Raw genomic sequence first — 20,312 nt, forward strand, 5'->3', positions numbered from 1 at the left:
AAAAATTATACATCTGTGTGCTAAATCTATGCCATTGCAGTACCTTGGTGCAGCTGGCAGCTGCCCAGGGATCCAGTTTAATGAAGATTCCCTCAACACAGAAAGGAATAGAACAGGGAACTTTTTACTCTTTCCTGGCCAGCTCTGCTGGTTCAGGGAAGAGACAGTGCACTGACAGTGCTACAATTCAAGCTGCCATTTTCCTAACAGGTTAAATAGTGAGCATGCTCAAAGATTTGTGATCATGCAGAAAGAATATCTGCCATTTACTCATGTGCTAATTCCCAAAATGCTGGTCACTGCCTTGATGAAAAAACAAAGGGCTTGCACATGCTTTATTTCTGTGTCCCCTCCATTCCAAATCAGCCCTTTTGGTGGCATTACATTTACCAGATCTAACTCAGACAAACTGAAATTGCATGGGAGTACTGTTTCCTGCTGTAGGATTGTTTTAAAGGCAGCAGATGATGTGCTCCAACTTCTGCTTATGTCAAGGATACTTTCAGATCCTCTCATTGTGTTGATTATCCTCTCAGTGTTGTACTAAACAGCAAATCTTAGTTGCCTGAGTCTGAAGCCGCACCATGTTAAGTTGGATCCATTAAAAAAAAAAATTAGGTCTAGAAAGTGTTCCTTTTTTTTTTCTCACATGACAGAGTATTCCAATTTAAAATGTGTTTATGTTTCTAGGACACACTCTCTCAACCAGGTGTATGTAGATTTGTCCACCATGCATAGTCCCACAAAGATGTTAAAAAGCCTGAAAGTGCACTGAATAAGGAAGACATTTAAACCTACTTTTCTAGTATTAATATTATTTATATATATATATTAATATTTATATATTAGTTACATAATTTTCTAGTATTAATAATGAGCAGTATGGCCATATGACTTCAGATATTGCATAAAAGTACAGACTGACAGCATAACAATAACATTCTACTCTACCATTAAACAAGCAAGAACAACCATTAGAAGGAATTGTGTAATTGGAAAGTAATGAATGGTAGCATAGATGTTTTCCCCCTACATACTTTGCCTTAGAATAACTCTGAAGCAAGAGCACCGTATGGCTACACATACAAACAAAATGTTACAACAGTGACACTGTCTGCTAACAGTGTGGAAATTTAAAAAACCCCAAACATTTAGCAATTCATGTGAGAACTTCACAACAACTAAAAGAAATCTAATACTAAGAAATTAAAATTATCACTTTTATGCTCTGTTTTTCTGAACTTAAACCAAAACATACATTTGGATTTAGACTTAACAAACTGTAGAAGAAAGACATTTTTAAACTTCTGAAGGTTTCAGTAGCAAATTAATGTCTCCACCCTGCTGTTATGCTAAAATTATGGAAAAGGAACCCAGCACTGTAGGTTTAATTTTGCCAAGGAAATAACAGATCTCCAACTGTCAGGACTACATGCAGAACTATGATAAGCCTGCTCTAAGAAATGCTTAACTTCATGTAAAAATGCACAGTAAATAATTTCTTCAGGAAAAAGGAATTTGTGCTGCACTTTAGACCATCACTGTGCAAAGAGAAGAAGAAAAGTACAAAGATGCACATTGGAAAGTAATTCTGAACCCTAAAAATATGTACAGACATGAGAAACAGCCCATCTCAACAGATACTCCTGTTCCAATTAGCTGAATGGTCTGGATGGAGTTTTGTTAGACCAGTAACACTGGTTAAAACTCTTCTCTGTCACAACATTTTAGCAAGAACAACCTGACTCCTCTTATAGAGTAGCCTTGCGCTAAAGAATTCTTTTGAAGTTTCCTCTCATCACTGGAAAGGGGCAGAGAGAAAAATTATTTGTATGCACTCATCACCACACGTTTTTTTCCAGCATCCTAGATAGACAAATCCAATCAAGTTCATGAATTAGTCTGATTAATAATGATTCATATGGAATCAAAGTAGAAGTTGTAGAAGTTTCTGCACTGCAGTATTTCTACTGCTATGTAATAGATCTAATTTGTGCTTTGTAAATGTATTTGTGTACACTTACACACACACAAATCTGCTGTTTTCCCCCTGGCTTATCCAATCCAGTTTTATTTTAAGGACCTAGTGCCTAATGGCAATAAGGTATGTCTGGCAGATTATTTAGGTCACTTATCTTTTTCTTTAACTGTGTCAAGGGATGCACCTAAGTAGTTCTTGTAACTGTTGTGGTTTCTGACCACAGAATGGCATTTGATCTACAAGCCAATTTTACCAATTTAGGCTTCAGAAACTGTTTCATACATTGTTCTGGTGGCTAAGATATTTGACATTACTTAGGACCCTGCCTTACTGATGGGAGCAAAGGAAACAACTAACACTTACTTAATAAAGCTCTGGTAGAGGGCTGAGACCAGCTGAGCTGATGAGAAGGAAGATAAAATCTCAGAAAAATATAACCCTCTTAAATGTGAGAATGAATAGTCTACCCCATTGCTAGCAAAAGTAATATGATAAACTATAGACTAAGAAGTTATACTGATCCTGCATTTTCAAATGTTCATCTTATTGCACTTCTACACCTCTGATAGAGGTTCTTCCTTCTTATTCCATCAAAAATCCTCAGAATTTCCACCCAGAGTATGCATATTCAGGTCTGACCTAATACTGGCCTTTTTCCATTCACAGAAAATGTGGGCTCCTGAGGGCAAGAAACATTTTCTTGCTATGACAGATACTTCTTTGCAATTCAATGGCAATAGTGACAATAAATACAGCTCTTAAAGTCCTTTAATTGTAGTCCGTAGCTACATACTGAGTGTGGGACAGTGAAACTAGAATGCCTCCTGGAGGTGTTCAGATAATTTCAGCTAAAATGTACTTTTTTTTGAAATAACTCATATCTACTGGTCTCATGGTGAAGGGAGAATGTCCTTGTCCTTTAGATAAAACCTATGTGCCACTTTTTTTAGCCAATTCAGCAGTATAATCAGACTTAGTGATAAAAACTGATGTTCTCATCATATGTACCCTCCATATTTTTGTCTGAAACCACAGAGATGTTGATGACATGTTATGACTTTATGACATATACGAATTTACTGTATCATCTTACTGTAAGCTCATATTTAGAATGACAGAAATGCAAATAAAGTAAAATAATTAACTGTTTCTTGCATGGCTATTTGATGTAAACACCAAAAAAAAATTTATGCTTAACATGAAGAAAAGGGTAAATGTTAAGATAAAATTCGCACATAAATGAGCATGACTATTCCCACCTTCATTCACACTTTTATCTGAGTACTTTTCTATTTCCTCTTTAAAAGGTTTGAATGTACTGTGACAGTTCTAAGGTTTGTCTTTTTTATGTTTATGCAAGTCTCTTTACCTGAATTTTCCTACACAGCAGTGGCCTTTGCTAACACAGTGAACAGAATTATAATTCTATAATGCATTATATTTATACTACCAGGAAATTACGGATTATATTGGTGGACCATGTGTCTAAATTGATAGCGAGGACATATTTTGGAGGTCAGTATGACTTTTTCTCCTTTTTGCTTGGAAATTTCAAGTGAAAAGCAAAATAATGGAAGTATTTAAACCAAAGCTGATTAATGATCCAGATGTTCACTTAAATCTATGCGTGTGATCTAATCCTTTAAGAATGATTACAGATAAGGTAATTTGTTCACAGACACAGTTAGTTGCTCTTGTCTGATAATAGTGCTTAATCTCCTTGGCATGTTAAATGCCATCCTGAAAATAACAAAGTGGTGATCACCAGAAAATATACTAACAGAAGATTAAGTATATCCATCTGTACAGAGGGCCAAAATTGGTTTTGATTGCTGTTGCTAGAAGAAATGCAAGATAAAAAAATGTGAATGAAATCAAAGCAAAATTATACGGGGCCACTCATATATGTACTCTCTTGTGTCAACAAACAACAAAATGATGCAATATAACATAAGTCTAGTCAAAACCAGATGCAGAATTGAGTTAGTTTATGCATGCACTGTAAGAAAATAAGGTTATGAGCCGATATATATACACAAAGTTTTCCAAGTTAAAGAGCAGTTTTGAGTAAACCATCTTAAAATTTACTAAATTAGTTTTATTTTTAAAATTAATAAATGAAATTTGAGTCAAGCAATCAAATGGTATAAATAAAAAAAAAGTTTGCCTAGATTTTTTTTCTCTAAAATAAAACATTTTAGAAAAGTAATATATCATAATTCATCACTATCTCATAACATCAGATCAATTAATTAAGGTCTCCCAAACAATAAGGAAATTTAAAATTCTAATTTACTGGAATAGATACCACAATAGTTTTTAATACTCAAAACCTTCTATCAAAATGGATCAATTTAAGAATGTCTTAAAAAAGCCAATTTCTTCTTTGGGCACCATCAATATTATATACAAATATTAAAAAACTACTTAATATTTAGATAATGGATATAAAATCTATTTAGACAATCGATATGAAATCAATATCTCTGATGTTCTTACTTTTCCTAAAATCTACACATATTCTCTAGAATATGTTTTCTGTTTTCATCAATTTTGGTTTGTGGAGCTGTTAAATTAAATTTCCCATGTTTCAGTACACAGATACCATTTTTCTGGATGCCTTGCACATACAGATAGATTTGACAGATAAAATGCCTCACCATTGTTCTTGCCAGAAGGCAGAACATACGTTTCTGTTCCTTCCATCCTGGAAAAGGCTATATTATTGTCACTACAGTGCTTTTATTAACATTCCAGGGCAGAGAACAAGATGCTTCATATTTTTTTTTTTTTTGAGCCACGATAAAACAGAACCTCATCTTCTTCCCTCTTTATTTTCCATAGGATTGGAAGAGTCTATGATATTAAACACACTTCCTCCTCTAGGTGAAATAAATAAAAGACTATATAGCCCTGCTATAGTGTCATCAAAAAGTAAAGTTGCTCATTGCTAGTACCTATAAGATAACCTGCAGATACAATGTACTGTTTTTAAGTGATTGATAATCAGAAGAAGGAAGAGTTTAATCATTTCCTCTTTCTCCTAAAATGCTCAAGCTCAAGACCAAACTGAAACTCTCAAGCCATGAAAATACAGCAGTTATTTAACACAAGTTTAAATCCTGGCACACAGCTTTAGTGGGAGGGACACACTTCAATACTCATTATTCACTTTTTGAAAAGTGAACTTTCCTGATAAGAATCTCAGATAACATCCTTTCTCTCCCACCCTCCCACCCTCAGGTATCTCTTATTTTTTTGTCTATTTCTGGCTTCTTGAAAGGAAACAGATTTTCAAGTAAAGTGATGAAATTGAGATTTCACATTAGTGAAAGAAGTGTGAATAGTAAAAATGAAACAGCAAAACCATTAATATTAACCATTTTCTGAGTATGCATGATAAGAAATTAAATAATAATAATTTGCTTGATTTTATAATCAGATATTAGTAATGTTTAATGAATAACACCTTTTATCTCAGTCATGCACAAAAAAATAAATTGGCGGTATTGTACAATATTTTTCCAAGTCATCTTGTTTTCTCAGTGAGGTAAAAAAATTAATTGCAGAGATAAAATATATATTCCAAAAAATTTCCATGGGACCATATATACCACTCTCTTCCATAATACAAGAAATTGTTTTATGTCTGTGCCAGTTCAGTGATCCTGCTTCACAACATAAGCTTAGAGAACTGAGAAAGAGAGGTTATCACAGAAATCCCTTATTAGAAAAAAAAAAAAAAATCCCACAAAATTTTTTAAATGTTCAAATCTCCCTGGACATGATCTGTAAAAAACACTCCATAAATACAGGTATCTGGATCTACTCACATTGTTTTATGAAGTCTTTGCTGAGACACACGGTCTCAAGAAGGACTGAGAGCTGTGCTGCAATATTTAAAGTTTTCCTGCACTAGCAATTCTCATAGCTGGTGTGAATTCTGGGCACTTATCTGCTTTCCCAGGAGTCACACCTCCAGCTTGCATGAAGGGCTATAATCATATCAGTATCAGCGCTGACTTCTATTTAAGGGCTTAAAGCTTCCAGAGCCCCAAGGAAACAAACCCCCTGCAATATTGAGGAAGCAGTAATCTGCATCCGGAAGGAAGACTGACTGATTTAGGCCAATTTAAACGTTAGATTGGTTCAGAGCCAGGATCCAATTGCATTTTCATTCCAAAACTTGTGTGTTGGTTCTTGCATCCCTGCTGGAGGTCTCGTTGCTGAACACTGACCCGAGCCCCACAGCTGCCACAGCAAGGAGAAAAATTCAAAATGGAGATTTGGGTCATGGTGCCACTGAGGCACAGATGCACCTGTTGATCCCACAGACTGAATCTAGATCAGGCCTCCTAATATGGGCTTGTTTACAGTGAGCAGGCAAGAACACAGCAGGGTGGTCATGCTAGCCTTGAACTTGGCATTATGCCAGAAACTGGAGACCAGACAATGCCTGATTCGCTATAATGTCCAAAGGATACCTCATTTGGCGTAAAGTTTGCCCTAACAAAGCTACCTATAAAAATATTTTGAACAAATGCGAACTATTTTAATGAGCATTCCCAGCTCAGCATTCTGAATCACAGAGCCATGGCATTTCTTTTTAAGCAGTGGCACTTTCAGACTGGACTTACTGTTTCATCAAATCACAATTGCTCTATTCCATGCATCAAGATCATCATAAGGAAACAAGGCAACATTTTAATCAGGACTACTACTACTTATAATATATTATATGTCTATGTTATGCATCCAAATCCATGCAGGGATTTTTCTCCTTTTACAAATGAGTAAGCAAAAAACCCCAGACAAAAAATCTTTCATTGAAATAGAACTTGAAGGTATGAAGTCTTTCAATTTAACAACACTCATTAACACTACTGAATGTGGACTGCTAGGCAGACTTTCTTCTTGCCCTTCATTTCACTTTTCAGTGTACTGATGGTTATAGTGAATATAAAAGACCAGAATTGTTTATCACCTTATGGAAAACTTGTAAAAGGCATCTAAATTTTGGTATAATGGTGCAATAGTGTGTAACCATAATTCTTCCATTGTGACCATCCAGGCCAGAAACTGTTCCTTCATGTCTTTGTGCCCAAAGTGTCTGTCCTCAGGAAAGAGGCTTCCAGTTATTATGTGGCAGCAAATGTGTTTATTGCACTTTCCAAAGACACTAGATTTAGTGGGCAGCAAACACCAGTGATACTGTTTTGCACATAGATCTAACATCAACATTAAAAAATGAAGTCACAGCTTGGGATAAAAAATCTGCTAAGCAAAGGAAACTTTAGAATGATAACAATTATCTTCAATGAAAACTACTTTAACACATTAAAATGGTAAATATGAACCACTGAATTTATGATATTAGATCATAAGTACAGAATAATAACTGTGGTGAAATAAACACTTTTGATATCTTATGTAGGGTAGGCAGAAAATATATATCTCTTCAGCAAAAACACTTGGAGGTCTCTTTGGCAAGGCCATGCTGACCTAAAACAGATTGGGATCTGGCACTCATTTTTCTCTGACACATAATCAGGAATGCTGGACCTAATTGTCACCAACATTTGTGTATCAGAGGCCCCTGAATGATAGGGAATAATAATCTTGTATGATCTACAAGAAATGAAAAAAATATTGAAGAAGAAGAATTGAGAAAAATTTTAATAGAAATATAATGTTCATTGGGCAACTCAAAAAACAGAAATGTGTCACACAGACAGTGTAAGGAGATTTACAAGATGATGTACATGGTCATGTGCTTTACAAAATAAAAATATGCAATAATTTGATAGGTAGCATGGCTTTCTGCTTAAGTCCAATTTTGATTGAATAATATTTTTTGATCTAATACACATTTTTGTGAAGAAAAACTGTTTTTTTCCTCACATAACTCCTGGATGTGAGTTATTAAAGTTTGCAGACATTTAAAACTGAATATATAATTTACAAGACATATAATGAGCACATGCAGGGTTTAGCACATTTAGACGTATTTCAGGTACAAATTTAGAAGAGATTTCACATTGAAATAACATCTTTGTTACATAGTTGATACAAATATATTGTGTAGTAATATATGAAACTCAAATCTTATCTATGATTATATATTTGTGATCCACACAATATTTTTAAAGGTTTTCAAGGTTTAAAAAATCCTGTTAACAGGATTTTTGTATGACCTTATTGTATAAGATGTTTGGGGAAATCTATAATGAGTGGTACATATATCAATGAGCTTTGTATTCAGCTTCTGTTAGTAAAACTCCCAACAATCCCCCACCTCCACCTCCAACTGTAACTATCTGGAAAAGTAGAAAGTCCTCTAAATATATATGTCAGCAAAATGCATAGAAATATTTCCATTTCAGACAAAATGCTATGAACTAATTCTGAATAACTTTGTCCCAGAAAAAAATCTCTTGGAAAGTAACTCTGGATCGATGGTTTTAGTGGCTACTTAAGGAAACAACAAATTTCAAAGAGTAGGTACATAAACTGTATCATCTTGGTTGAAGACCAATGCTTGGCTGCCAGATGAGAGCTGTCACAATAATTGCCAGATTTCAATGATTCCTTCCCAGGTAGGTGAAAACTGCAAGTGCTGTGCAAACAGCCAGACAGTGAGTCATGCTGCCTCAAAGTGTAAGGTAATTTACTCCTCTGAGGTCAGCAAAAACAGGGTTCAAAGCTGATTCTATCTATCACTTCAGGATGAAAAACAGCTTCAAGCAGCAGCTCAGAGAGTTTGGCGTTAGAGCTCCTACTGACGAGGGGCTGCTTTCAGGGAGATAAGGGCATCATGACTCCCCTACTGTTGAGCCTGGATATTGCTTTACTGCCAGTCTAAAGGTATAAACCCATTCTCTAGCTATTAGTCTATACTGCAGTGCTGCATGTTGGGGCAATTTCATGCTGTCTGATGGCACTGAGGAGGCTTTATTAAACCATTTAACCATTTCCACAGCTGCAATGATATTGTCAAATTTTTTTCTTGTCTAACCTCACTGGTGTAAAAAAATAAGACAAAGAAATGTCTTTCATAAAGATAATGTTTAAGGCCAAACCAAATGTGCAAATACTGTATCACATAAAATTCACTGAGATCTATAACTATTAGGATAAATATTGACTTCCATCAAAAAGGCTCTACATAATTACATGGGCCACTGAAGAAATGCTCAGAGGTGAGGATTTGGTTTATGCTTTAGTGCTTGTGGACATGAGATATAGAGGGAGGTTGTCATCCTGTAAGGTCTGCAGAATTTGCCTGTTTTTTTCAGGAGCGAGGATGACTTGGCAATAGCTGAGGACCAATGCCTTAACAACAAATTAACTTCTCTTTCTTGTCTAGTTAGGAGGGTTTTCTTTAACATCTTGCATGGTTTTGAATATATAAATAAAAAAATGGGCAAGCATCTTATATTCATAGCAATGATAGTATTCTATTTCTCTGCACATTTTCCCATTTGACAGTACCTATGCACTAGCATGTCATTCATGTCCCTGGCAAGATTCCTATTTACTGCAACATTAGCAAAAAACAAGTCACACTACGAAGACAGAAGCTTAAATTGTCTCCCTCTTCAGGGTTTTACTGCATAATACACACCATTTAAAAATATATGACTGATTTCTACATTTCTGTACAAGATTTGATGTACAACTAAGGTAATAAGAATATGTTAAGAGGGATCTTGAGCTGTTCTCTACATTTCTTCAGTCATAAGACACCTTGGTGCTGGTCCAGTCCATGAGCGTAAGATGGAGAACTTCTCTGCTTTGAAATGCTGGTCAGGGAATCAGGTACAAAATTATAAAAAAGCTCAAGAAAAATTCCTTTTCCTCATTCTTATACTAGATGAAGAGAAGATCTATGGCCTAGAAGTTACAGGAATTTTGCAGCCATAGGCATTGTGAAGAGATCTTCTCATTGGTATCCTGGAGAGTCAAAATGACTAGCTCATGAAAACCAGTATTTATTACGAGTGAAGAATCACACACTGGTACAGATAATGTCTGGCATTTGCTGTCCATGACCCTGTTCCCAGCCCTTCTCCCTGTTTATTTGTTAAAATTGGGTTGTATTAGTTGACACATGGTGACAGGAGAAAAACAAGACTCTCCAGAAACAGCTTGACATTTAAACCAAAACACACGCTTGATCAGAGGCAATTTTTTTTTATAAGAGGCATGAAAGGGATGGAAAAACTGCTGAGTTATGTCTCAGAATTAAATACCTGCTCTGATGAATGGGGAGTAATGAGACAGTTGACAAGACTGAATGAAATACATTTCCATTTCCTAACCCAGAGCAGGTTATCTTTTCCATCATAAAACGCCTATGACATTAAATGTTTGGTGATGATAGAACTTTCACCTCATAAAGAGAAGCCCTGCGAACCTGCTGAGATGTCCTGGAACAGCATAACAATAACAGATAAAAATAAGTGGCCACAACCTGTCAACAACCAATCATTTAAATTGATGCATTTACAAAAATTACAATGAGAACTGGATTTTTAAAATTAAAAGGTTCAACACATGTAAACTGTCTCTGAAACAAATTTTCAGCAACACCATTACTGGCACCATTTGTGATTATTCCCAAAACCTGGGATGTCCACATATTAAAAGAAGAAATAGAAAGCACATTTGGATACCTGCATTCCTGGTTTGATGCCTTCAGCTCACAATCAAGAAACGAGGAAATCTGACAATCTCCCATCAGAAACTACATCATACAGAAGCTAAATAAGAAAACCAAACCTCATTCCTATTTTAGTAAAAAGACAGGCAAGTATATGGAGACACAGGTGCTACACTGGCTTGTGTGTATCAGCACTTAGGAAGAAAAGATTCTGTTATCTATTTATACAGATGTAAGGAAAAGTGGCAAAATGAGGTAAAAATGAAAACTTGCTTCCTGCAGTTTTCACTAACTTCCATGGAAAAGATCCATACCCAGTAATGAGAACTTTACAGAATTTCAGTAGAGAAAAGAATAAGGCTATTAGTTTAAATGCTTAATTAGTGAAATGAAAAAACAATGAGCAGTGTTGCAGACCATGAGAAGGGAATTTTTCTTGGAAGCTGAAACCAAACAGCTGATAAAACTCCTATTTTAATTACATTTAATTCAGGAAACATAAAAAGTGGTATAGCTGTAGCTAACTAGCCATGTGTCTTTTTCAGGTTGAAAACACAGCTTTGCACAATTCTCAGCTAAATATTCAAGAGATAAAGTAGATTATTTACCCAAGTGCATGATAATAGTGAATATAAGCAAGTGGCACCAATTCAGCTCATATCAAGCAGCTTTGGAAAATCCTGCACCGGCTCTATTAGGCTGAACAGAGTTTGGAGAGAAAAAAAAAAAATAATTATTTCTACCTTTCTTGCCATCCTGACTGAGGATGAAAGCACAAGTGGCAGACAGAAGATGTGTGCTTAGAGCCAATCAACACACCCAGGATAGAACAGCCTCTGAGGCAAAAAGCTGTGCCCCATCACCACAGGCTGCTGGTTCCCTTCATTTCCTTGTGCTGGGCTGAGCACAGGGGAGCAGACAGGACACTGCTGGGAACACGACCACACCAGCCATGCTGTGTCACACTCACTACAGCCAGCTCAGAGAAAATACCAATGGCACTGTATCTCTGCATGCAAACTTGACCTACCAGCAATAACACCAACAGCTGAGCCTTTAAGGGAGTAGTAGGAATCTTATCATTTTATCATCACCCTGTTTTGATATTTATCATGTAAATTCCAGAGTATGCAACTCTGGTTTCTATCAAGTCCTTTATCTCTTATCTCTCTCCAAATCTGGTATTGTATTTTTTTTAATTCCATGTAGTTTATAACAGAATATTTAATTTGTTAAACTCAATGAAATGAACCTTTCATTTAAATCACTCCCCAAAAGGAAACTTCAAAGAATTTTGAAGGATAAACTAGTATCCAGCAGCTAAACAGCCAACTTGCTTCTAGTATTTAAACATAGAACTGCAAGGAGCTGCAGACTTCAGTTTTTGAAAAGATAAACTTTTTACTTTGGTGAAATCTTGCTAACTCTGCATTGGCAGGACATTTCCTTTGTTATTCATAGTTCTTACTTCTGTGAAATTTATCTTAGTTTCTTACAATGTATCATTTTGATCAAATAAAAAGTTGGCAGGATATAAAAATTCACCAAGATGAAAAGGCTTTTTATAACAAATAGAAAATGAAAGACATTCTAAGATTTTTGAACAATTTTTTTGTCTCTACTGAATAATACTATGATTTTTAATCAGTTCTGCAGGGCTCAAATGCACTATAGAGTTATAAAGAGCATATTCTTATGCCTTGATTAAACTGAACATACTGAGTAGGGCGTTCATTGCGATTAAATTGGCCTTACCAAGAAAATAAATAGGTCTGTACTAGCAACAGACCATATGCCATGTGCCACAAATGTTGTCACCACAATTTTTTGTTCGTTAGCAAAATAAGTTACATGTAAAAGAAAATCCTATAGAAACATAAGGTCAAGGTATTTGAGATCTTATGATGCCCCTTCTATAAAAATATATATTTTAAACTTCATAACAACCAAACAAGAGTAAGGTCAACGTTATTTAATTTAAGCCAGCCCTTAATTATAAATTTATGGGTTCCTATTTTATGTCATACAGTTTATAATGTGAAGGGAGGATCTTTTTTCCACTGACAGCAGAACACAATAAATTGCACTTGACATCTTTGGGCCTGGATTCTTTCCTTGCTGCAGCTGGCAAAGCTGGGATTATTAACATTCCCCCATTCTTCCTGTTTCACAGACTACTTTCAAGTTTACATTGTTTCTGGTTTATAACATATTTTATGAACATGTTCTATTGAAGAGTCAATTTCAATAATTTCTTTGCTTTCTGTAAAAATATATAATGAAAGAAACATAAGTATAAACTGTTCCTGCAAAGAAATACTACAGAGAACATATCTTCTTGCCAAGGTGTTTTTTTCACAAGCTTTCAGGGTTCCCCTCACCCCAAGTTGTCTTAAAGGGGGTTTAATCATTCATGATTTTGAGTAATAATTTGAGTGATTTGTCAGCATAAAAGTATTTCAATTTGTTTGAAATTAAAAAAATGAACTGACAATCTTTTTGACTCTAACCATGATAACATACTTAACACAAAATCAGATAGTCATAGCTAAAGCAGTCCAGATTTATTGGTGAAACAATTTATATAGAAAAAAAGCAATTTTCACAAAATTGATCTTTGACAAGTATTTCAATTTTCTCTTTGATCTAACGGTGCAAACCTTTCTTCTTCAGACAACGCAGTACCAGCTGAGAGCATCCATGGAGCTGGTTGTGCCAATTCTCCCAGTGCACACATTCAATGAAAATTGCACTGCAGCTCTCATGGCACACTGCAGGTCCTTGAATCGTACAATACAGCAGAGAGATCAAATAATGTAGCATAACTGTAATGAGTCTCAGGCAAAGCCAGAGTGAAGATTCCTGGTGTCACTTACGTAAAGCTGGGGGCAAAGCTTCATCTGCTTCTCACACTGAGTGAGAAGCTATTGTCATCACATACTTATGAAGTCATCAAGCTAAGACATAAGAAGAGATTTATAGCTAAGAATCTGTGTAGTTTGCACTGAAGAACTTCCATTTGTTGGGTTTTGGAGGGGAGAGGAGGCAATCAGCCAATATTTAATTGCTCTCCTTACACCATTTGGGCTTTTAGTTTTAAGTCAAGAGTACACTGACTTCTGTGCTTTCTGGTGTGGCACAGAACAACCCCATTGACAAGTGATCTCACTGAAGGACCATTCCCTGAGAGAAAGGGCACCAAAGTATTGGGCTTAAATGAAACCAGGAGGTCTGAATTTGACAGCAAAATATGCTTTGTTAATCGTATTTGGCTTCCCACCTTCCTCTATTTTTCATGGCTCATAATTGAAACAACCTCTTAACTCAGCAATGATTTATCAGAATGAATGGGAATATGTCAAGATACTCTTTAGAGCTTGTCAGTAATGCTCTTGGTTAGAGGCAGCAATCACTGTTGAGCAAAATGAAGTTCTTTACTGGTTTCTGAGTAAGACATATCCCACTTCCAATAAGCCATTTTAAAATCAGCCTAGTGATGCACTACTCAGCACAGAAATTCAAAGCTCAAAAGGAAAGGATCAAATCTACTGCATAAGACTTGAGAAGACACATAATACAGTCTTTTTAAATAATGTAGCTCTTATGCAGTTTCTACTCAGTAAGTATCTTGTTCCAGGTGTCCTTTATTCATATCTCAAACTTTATAGGCTTCATTTACTAATGTGAAGGTCCTGATGCGATTCAGCGAAGGAAATGGGAATGTGGAAGGCTGTAAAGCATTTCAGCTTTAGCCGCTGGTAGGCACTTACTGAAAAATTACTGAGTGATCAGGTTTATATAACAGATATATTCTAACATTTTGCGTTATTCACATTGCTCAGGCACCAAGATTAGATGGGGAAATGGATTCCGTACTCTATTGCTGGGCATATGAACAAACAATGGAAATGCCAAAATGACGAATGCTCTCCCATTCATTTTACATACTTTAATTTGCAGAAAGCTGCAGAAGCCAACATCAGAATTTCCTGCAGGATTAGCTTGAGGAAGGTTGAACAGGATGATTCAAACCCCTCTAAATATTTAGCAACTTGAATATTCTCTGATTATTTTTAGTGACATATCAGAGTTTCTACTTTGAAAAGGAAAACTGTGTAGATGGGTTTTTTGTATGTGACTTTGTCTCCCTTTTATGCACAACACCTTTTAGCTGACCAGATAAAAACTACATGTTTTCCTGCTTAAAATATATTAAAAAAAAAAAAGAAAAAAGAAAAAAGAAAAAAGGGTGAGTTCTCACCTAACAAGCCCAAAAGACAATGTGCATTGCAGACCTGCTTACCAAGGCCACAGAGGGATCACAGCTTCCCTCCATTTTGGTTTGCAGAACCAACCTTATGTTTCTTGCATCTTTATTGTGACATACAAAAGGTAATTGTATATTAACAGCAAAATTCCTTCAGACTTCATCAGGGCCATTTTTTATTTCTGTCTGCTAATGAGTTTGGCATGTGCTTACAAGCTGAAGTCCTATTTATTCAAAGATGATAGTTTTATTTCTCAAAATTCCTCACTACGTTTATAAATCTGACTCTTAGTGGGTTTCTTAATATTTTTCCATGTAATTTAACTACTTTGCTATGGGTTTACAACATACTATGGCAATAATTTTTGACAGAGCAAATAAAATTCATTATAAGCAAACTGTGATAAGCAATACTGTGAAAAAAAATGTGGAAAAAATGTGGGGAAAAACCCCCAACCCTTTAGTGTTCTCTTTTTGGAAGAAACAGGTAAGATGTTACTGGTGTAATTCTTATACAAATATGTGCTCTTTCACATAAGCACTCTCATGGAATGAGTAGCACTGCCTTCATGGGTAGGTGTTCATTATTTAGAGTATGGATAGCAAAATCCAAGTCCAAAAAATGAGGACAAACCATATCAAACACAACAGGAGTGACTGAAAGCATTTCTTAATTTTGAATTTCTTGGAGAAAGGCCAGGCTGTAATTAGATTTTCTGAACATAATTTCCTCAGGGATTTCAATAACTGCAATACAAAAAGCTAATTAATGTTTCAATACCAAAATTCTATTTGGCCTTATTTATATAATAATACACAAACTGACTGTGTTTAACATTTGTATCATCCAAACTCTAAAGGGCAAGGACTAGAGTTCTTCAGATAGCTGAAAATTCAGTCTGCAACCTTTTTTTTTTTTTTTATTTTAAACAAATTAAAAGCCCTAAATGGAAAATAAATAAAAAAACCAAACCAAACCAACCAACCAACCAAACAACAACAACAAAAAAAGATGAATTCTCCTTAATATCTTTTGTTGTATAAGAACTCACGTGTTCTGTTTGTCAATTTTAAATATCCTGTGTAACAGTGTTAAATTTTTTGGTAGGTATAAACAATAAACACTGAATTACAAGTAAACACACAAGGTATTTTTTTACATGCCTATATGGCTCATATAGTTTTTCCTTCTTAATCAAGATTTCAGTTAATAAGGTTGCTCTTGGCTTCTCATTTTTATCAATTTTTAGATCTTGATGTATGATAGCATAACATATCAATGAATGCTTATCTTATGTTGGGCTCAAATTTTTTTAGAGCTGTCAATCATTTATGAAAACGTACAATTCATGTATGTTACACTCATGTATGCAGCAAAATGGTGTAGAGGTCTTTTTCCTCTGCTATTTAAATTACTCTTCGATAATAAATATTAAAGGACACTATTTAATTTCTAAACTGCAATTAAAGGCAAACTTGGATTATCAATAGAAACTATCCCATCTCATTTGATAATATTTTGTGCAACCTGTGTTACTTTAGCTCTATTATTCTATGTATTAATTTCTACAGTTGTTTACATGTAAGTATTTTCATGGGCTATTGGAGCATAATAGACCCAACACTCATTTATTGTAGGGCCTTTTTTCATCTGAAATGTAGTTTTTAAAAACCAAAAATCACAAAACCCACTACCTTCTTACTCCATAGCATATTCATTATCAGATCAACACACACTACTAATTAAGTTAAATTTGACTGCTAAATAACTCCCAAAGAGCCAATTTATCTAAGGTAGTATGAGCACATATTCATTTCTCCTTATACATCACCGGCTGCTATTAATTAAATTCCAGTCACCTCAGACTGCAAGTTTGAAGTAATTGCCACTGTGGAAGCCCTTGTGCTTAGCAGTGAGCCTGGCTACTACTACTGACACTGACAGTCACCTGGATTCAGGCAGACATCACTCTGTTTATTTCACTTCAGAGTTTGTGAGATGTTTACAAGTATGTGGGGAATTTTCAGATTTGTTTCCTGAGTGTTCAAAGCTTTGTTGTAGATGCCCATGAAGTGCAGAGCTGAGAACATTGTGTGTCCCATTCTCTGAAGAGAACGTCTCCTCTCCGAAGGCGCGAGGCACCTTTGGAAGCTCAGAGGAGATTCTGGCAGCAGCAGGTGATGCTTCCCTCTGCACCAGCTCCTCTCAGCTGGCTGCTCTGCGAAGGTGAGGGCTGAAGTGATGCTTGCAATCTGCTTCCTTGCTGCCCACCTTCCACCCACATCTGCAGAGCTCCTGTGGGCTGATGCTTTGACAGCCCTGCAGTGCAAAGGCTGTCGGAATGACAAGGTGCGAGGAGGAAAAGGTGTGCTTTGCACCCGCCTCACTTTCTGCACAAATTCATTGTTTTTGATTAGTAATTGCAGCAAATTCACTGTTTTTAATTAGTAATTGCAGCAGAAGGTTCAAAGAGATTTTCATTACAGATAGTGAATGGTAGTCTTGCGTGGAAAAGTTTTGCAACCAGAGTCTTCTGGATGCACTTCCTTGCCCACGGGAAAGACTGAATCAGTCTCTCCTGAAATTAACTACATTTTCTCAGGCTTCAGTCATCATACTACATGTAGGAAAAATGAAAATCTTAAGTTCTGAAATATTTATTAGCCCCACATTTCAGTGGAAATGTGAATAAAATCTGCATACTTCCTGAAAGAAAAATTCTTACATTTTTAATCATACACTTCCAGTATGTTGAATCCTGCACAGCTTGGTGGTATAGATATTTTAATTGTTACTTTAAAGTTTTGCTTTCCTTTATTTTGAAGGCCATTTATAAGGCATAAAAAATTTTGAGAGTGAATATAACACATTTACTGTCTTGCTAATGAAGAAAAGACACATCAAGAACACAAGAAGAAGAAATCTAACATCTCTACAAATAAACTTCTTTTTTGCATTCTTATTGTGTCCATTAAAAAACATTAGTGATGTGATGAATATATGTAGGGTGAGGTACAAGTATAACTTTTTTCACAAACAGCCTCTGAAAGATTATTTTCTTTTTTCCATTACTGGTATTTAAATGTAAGACTAAAAACATGATTAAAAATTAACTTTGCTCTATGGAGAATGATGGGAAACAAATGCTTGTACCCTTTAATGACTCACCCACTGAATGCACAGTTCACCTGCTGATTTTATGTGATAATTCACAAAACAAAGCATTTAATGTCCTTCATCTATATACTGAATTTCACTTATTTTAATGAAAATATGTACTGTGTCCTTGCATTTGGTACTCTTGTTTGCAAGCAGTTTGTAACCTCCTATCTAAATGTAAATTGTTTATGCGAACAGACTATTAAGAGAGAACTAAAACGAAATCCTTAAGGCCTTTAGAAATAATACAAAGCAATATGTTTACAAAAGGCTATTTTTAAAAGGTCTACATTTTAAATGTAACAATAATTTTATTTTCTAATAAGATACAAATAAATTTCAGCTTAAGAGCAGTGAATCATCATCATCAAGTTATGCTAATTATAGCATTTGAAAGCTTTAGCAAATCTAAACATATGAAAGAAAACCATAGACAGAAGATGATTTGTTGAAGGTCTGTAAGTAAGTTGAGTCAACAGTTCACATATATGATTTGCCAAGCAAATTCACCAAGAATAGCTCTTCTTCCTAGAATTACTCTGTTTTAATCTTGCAACTCATATAGCCACTTTATGTAGATTTAATTAGGCACCCTGAGGTTGCCCAAATACTTGCCCCATCTCATTGGTAGAAAATACTAAAACAACCTGACATTCATTAGCTACTGAGAAGCTACATTGAGCCAAATTTTCTATCCAACTTTATGTGGTGATTCTAGAAATAATTTTCACCATTTGTTTACAAAATGACTAAAAGAAACCTATTTTATGTAAATTTGGGGATCCTGCTGAGGTTCCTGACAATTGATAAAATGAAATGGAGAGAAAATAACCAGTGCAAATAAAAAGCAATTTGCATGAATTCTGGTGAAATTGAAAGAAGCTAATGGAGATGGCATTATAAGCAACTTGCCTTGTAAACTGTAGATTTCTCCAACGCTGTTCTGCCGGGTGATGTGATGCCAATATGCACTACGAGGAAGGGAGATCGACTTGGATAAAGTCATTGGTTCAGACAGACTGGTCTGGAGCTGAAAGCCAAAGCAAACATAAATGGAAGGTCACACATAGGCATCCTTGATTAATAATCTCAAAACTGTAAATTGAATCTATGTTGTCATGCACATACCATTTTCTAAACTACCACAGGTTTTCCGCTATTATTTAAACTGCGTTACAAGCATCAGCGCTGTGAATGCTCAAGAAAAAGCTGCAAAAGTGAATCTGGGTCTATGGGTTCACTAGCAGAGGTTAATATTAGGACATCAGAATATGTCCCTATTTTTCTACAGCTATTCTTCTTGCTGCCAGGGTTTTTTTATGTTCTTCTTTATGAAAACGATGGATTAACATATGCCTGAATTCTAAAATCCCTCTGCAATGACATTTCCTTTTGGTCATTTAGCCTGCATATTGGATTGGATACCCAGAAAGATGCTAAGAGAGAATCTGAGACAACCAGCAGAGAATTAGCAATGGAGAGTCATTAATCTCCTAATCCTCCTTTGAAGGGGAGGTGTCTCATCACCAGTAGCAGGCTCAGCTTCAAGAGCAGATTTTCCTGGTCTGGGAGACTTTATGTGACTGAAATTGGGAATTGCATGGTAAGTGTCCCTGTGACCAAGAGCTACAGCACAGAAACCTGACAGAGGGAATGTCAACTTTATTAAAGAGATCTCTGTCTCCAAGAAACTATTGATGTGAGTGAAAGACAAGGCAACACTACAGAAAAAAAAGAAAGATGAAGGACTGTGCATTCTGGCAACCTCTTTGGATATTCCTGTTAAGCCTTGTGTGTCTAGAAGAAAAGAGAATGCACCTGCAAATATTTTGTATCTCTGGCTTTACAGAATTTAAAATGTGATCAATAATTTTTGGGATCGAACAAATCACCATAACATTGCAAGCATAATTTTTTCAGAGGATGTCTGAAAATATCAATACTGAAGGATCAATTAGGTCTGAATATTTAGAATGAAAAATCTCTTAGTTTCAGGGGAGGCACCAGGATGGTACTCTCAGAGGGTGTGCCTAGAAACTCATGCAGAGAGTTCAGCTCCAGAGCAGAAGGCATTCAAGGTTTGGATAATTTACTGCAGGTTTAGTCATTAGTTCTTAGGGATTCCTCATTGAGAATCATAATGCCAAATTTAAAAAAGTCCTTTTTAACTGTACAAACTCATATTATTCTGTAATTTAAACCTCTTCCTTCCCCCAAAATATATTTAGAGACAACATCCACC

At 35.5% G+C, this 20,312-nt stretch overlaps 1 protein-coding gene across 1 annotated transcript in view; it reads right to left on the bottom strand.

Moving 5' to 3' along the window:
- DOK6 (docking protein 6) overlaps positions 1 to 20,312 on the bottom strand; it is a 241,777-nt gene that overhangs the window by 22,298 nt on the left and 199,167 nt on the right. Inside the window, exon 7 of the mRNA XM_063165446.1 lies at positions 18,983 to 19,100. Within this exon, the coding sequence (XP_063021516.1) occupies positions 18,983 to 19,100 (118 nt within the window). The remainder of the gene's footprint in view (positions 1 to 18,982; positions 19,101 to 20,312) is intronic.

The sequence above is a fragment of the Melospiza melodia genome, chromosome 1, assembly GCF_035770615.1.
Source record: "Melospiza melodia melodia isolate bMelMel2 chromosome 1, bMelMel2.pri, whole genome shotgun sequence".
NCBI lineage: Eukaryota > Metazoa > Chordata > Aves > Passeriformes > Passerellidae > Melospiza > Melospiza melodia.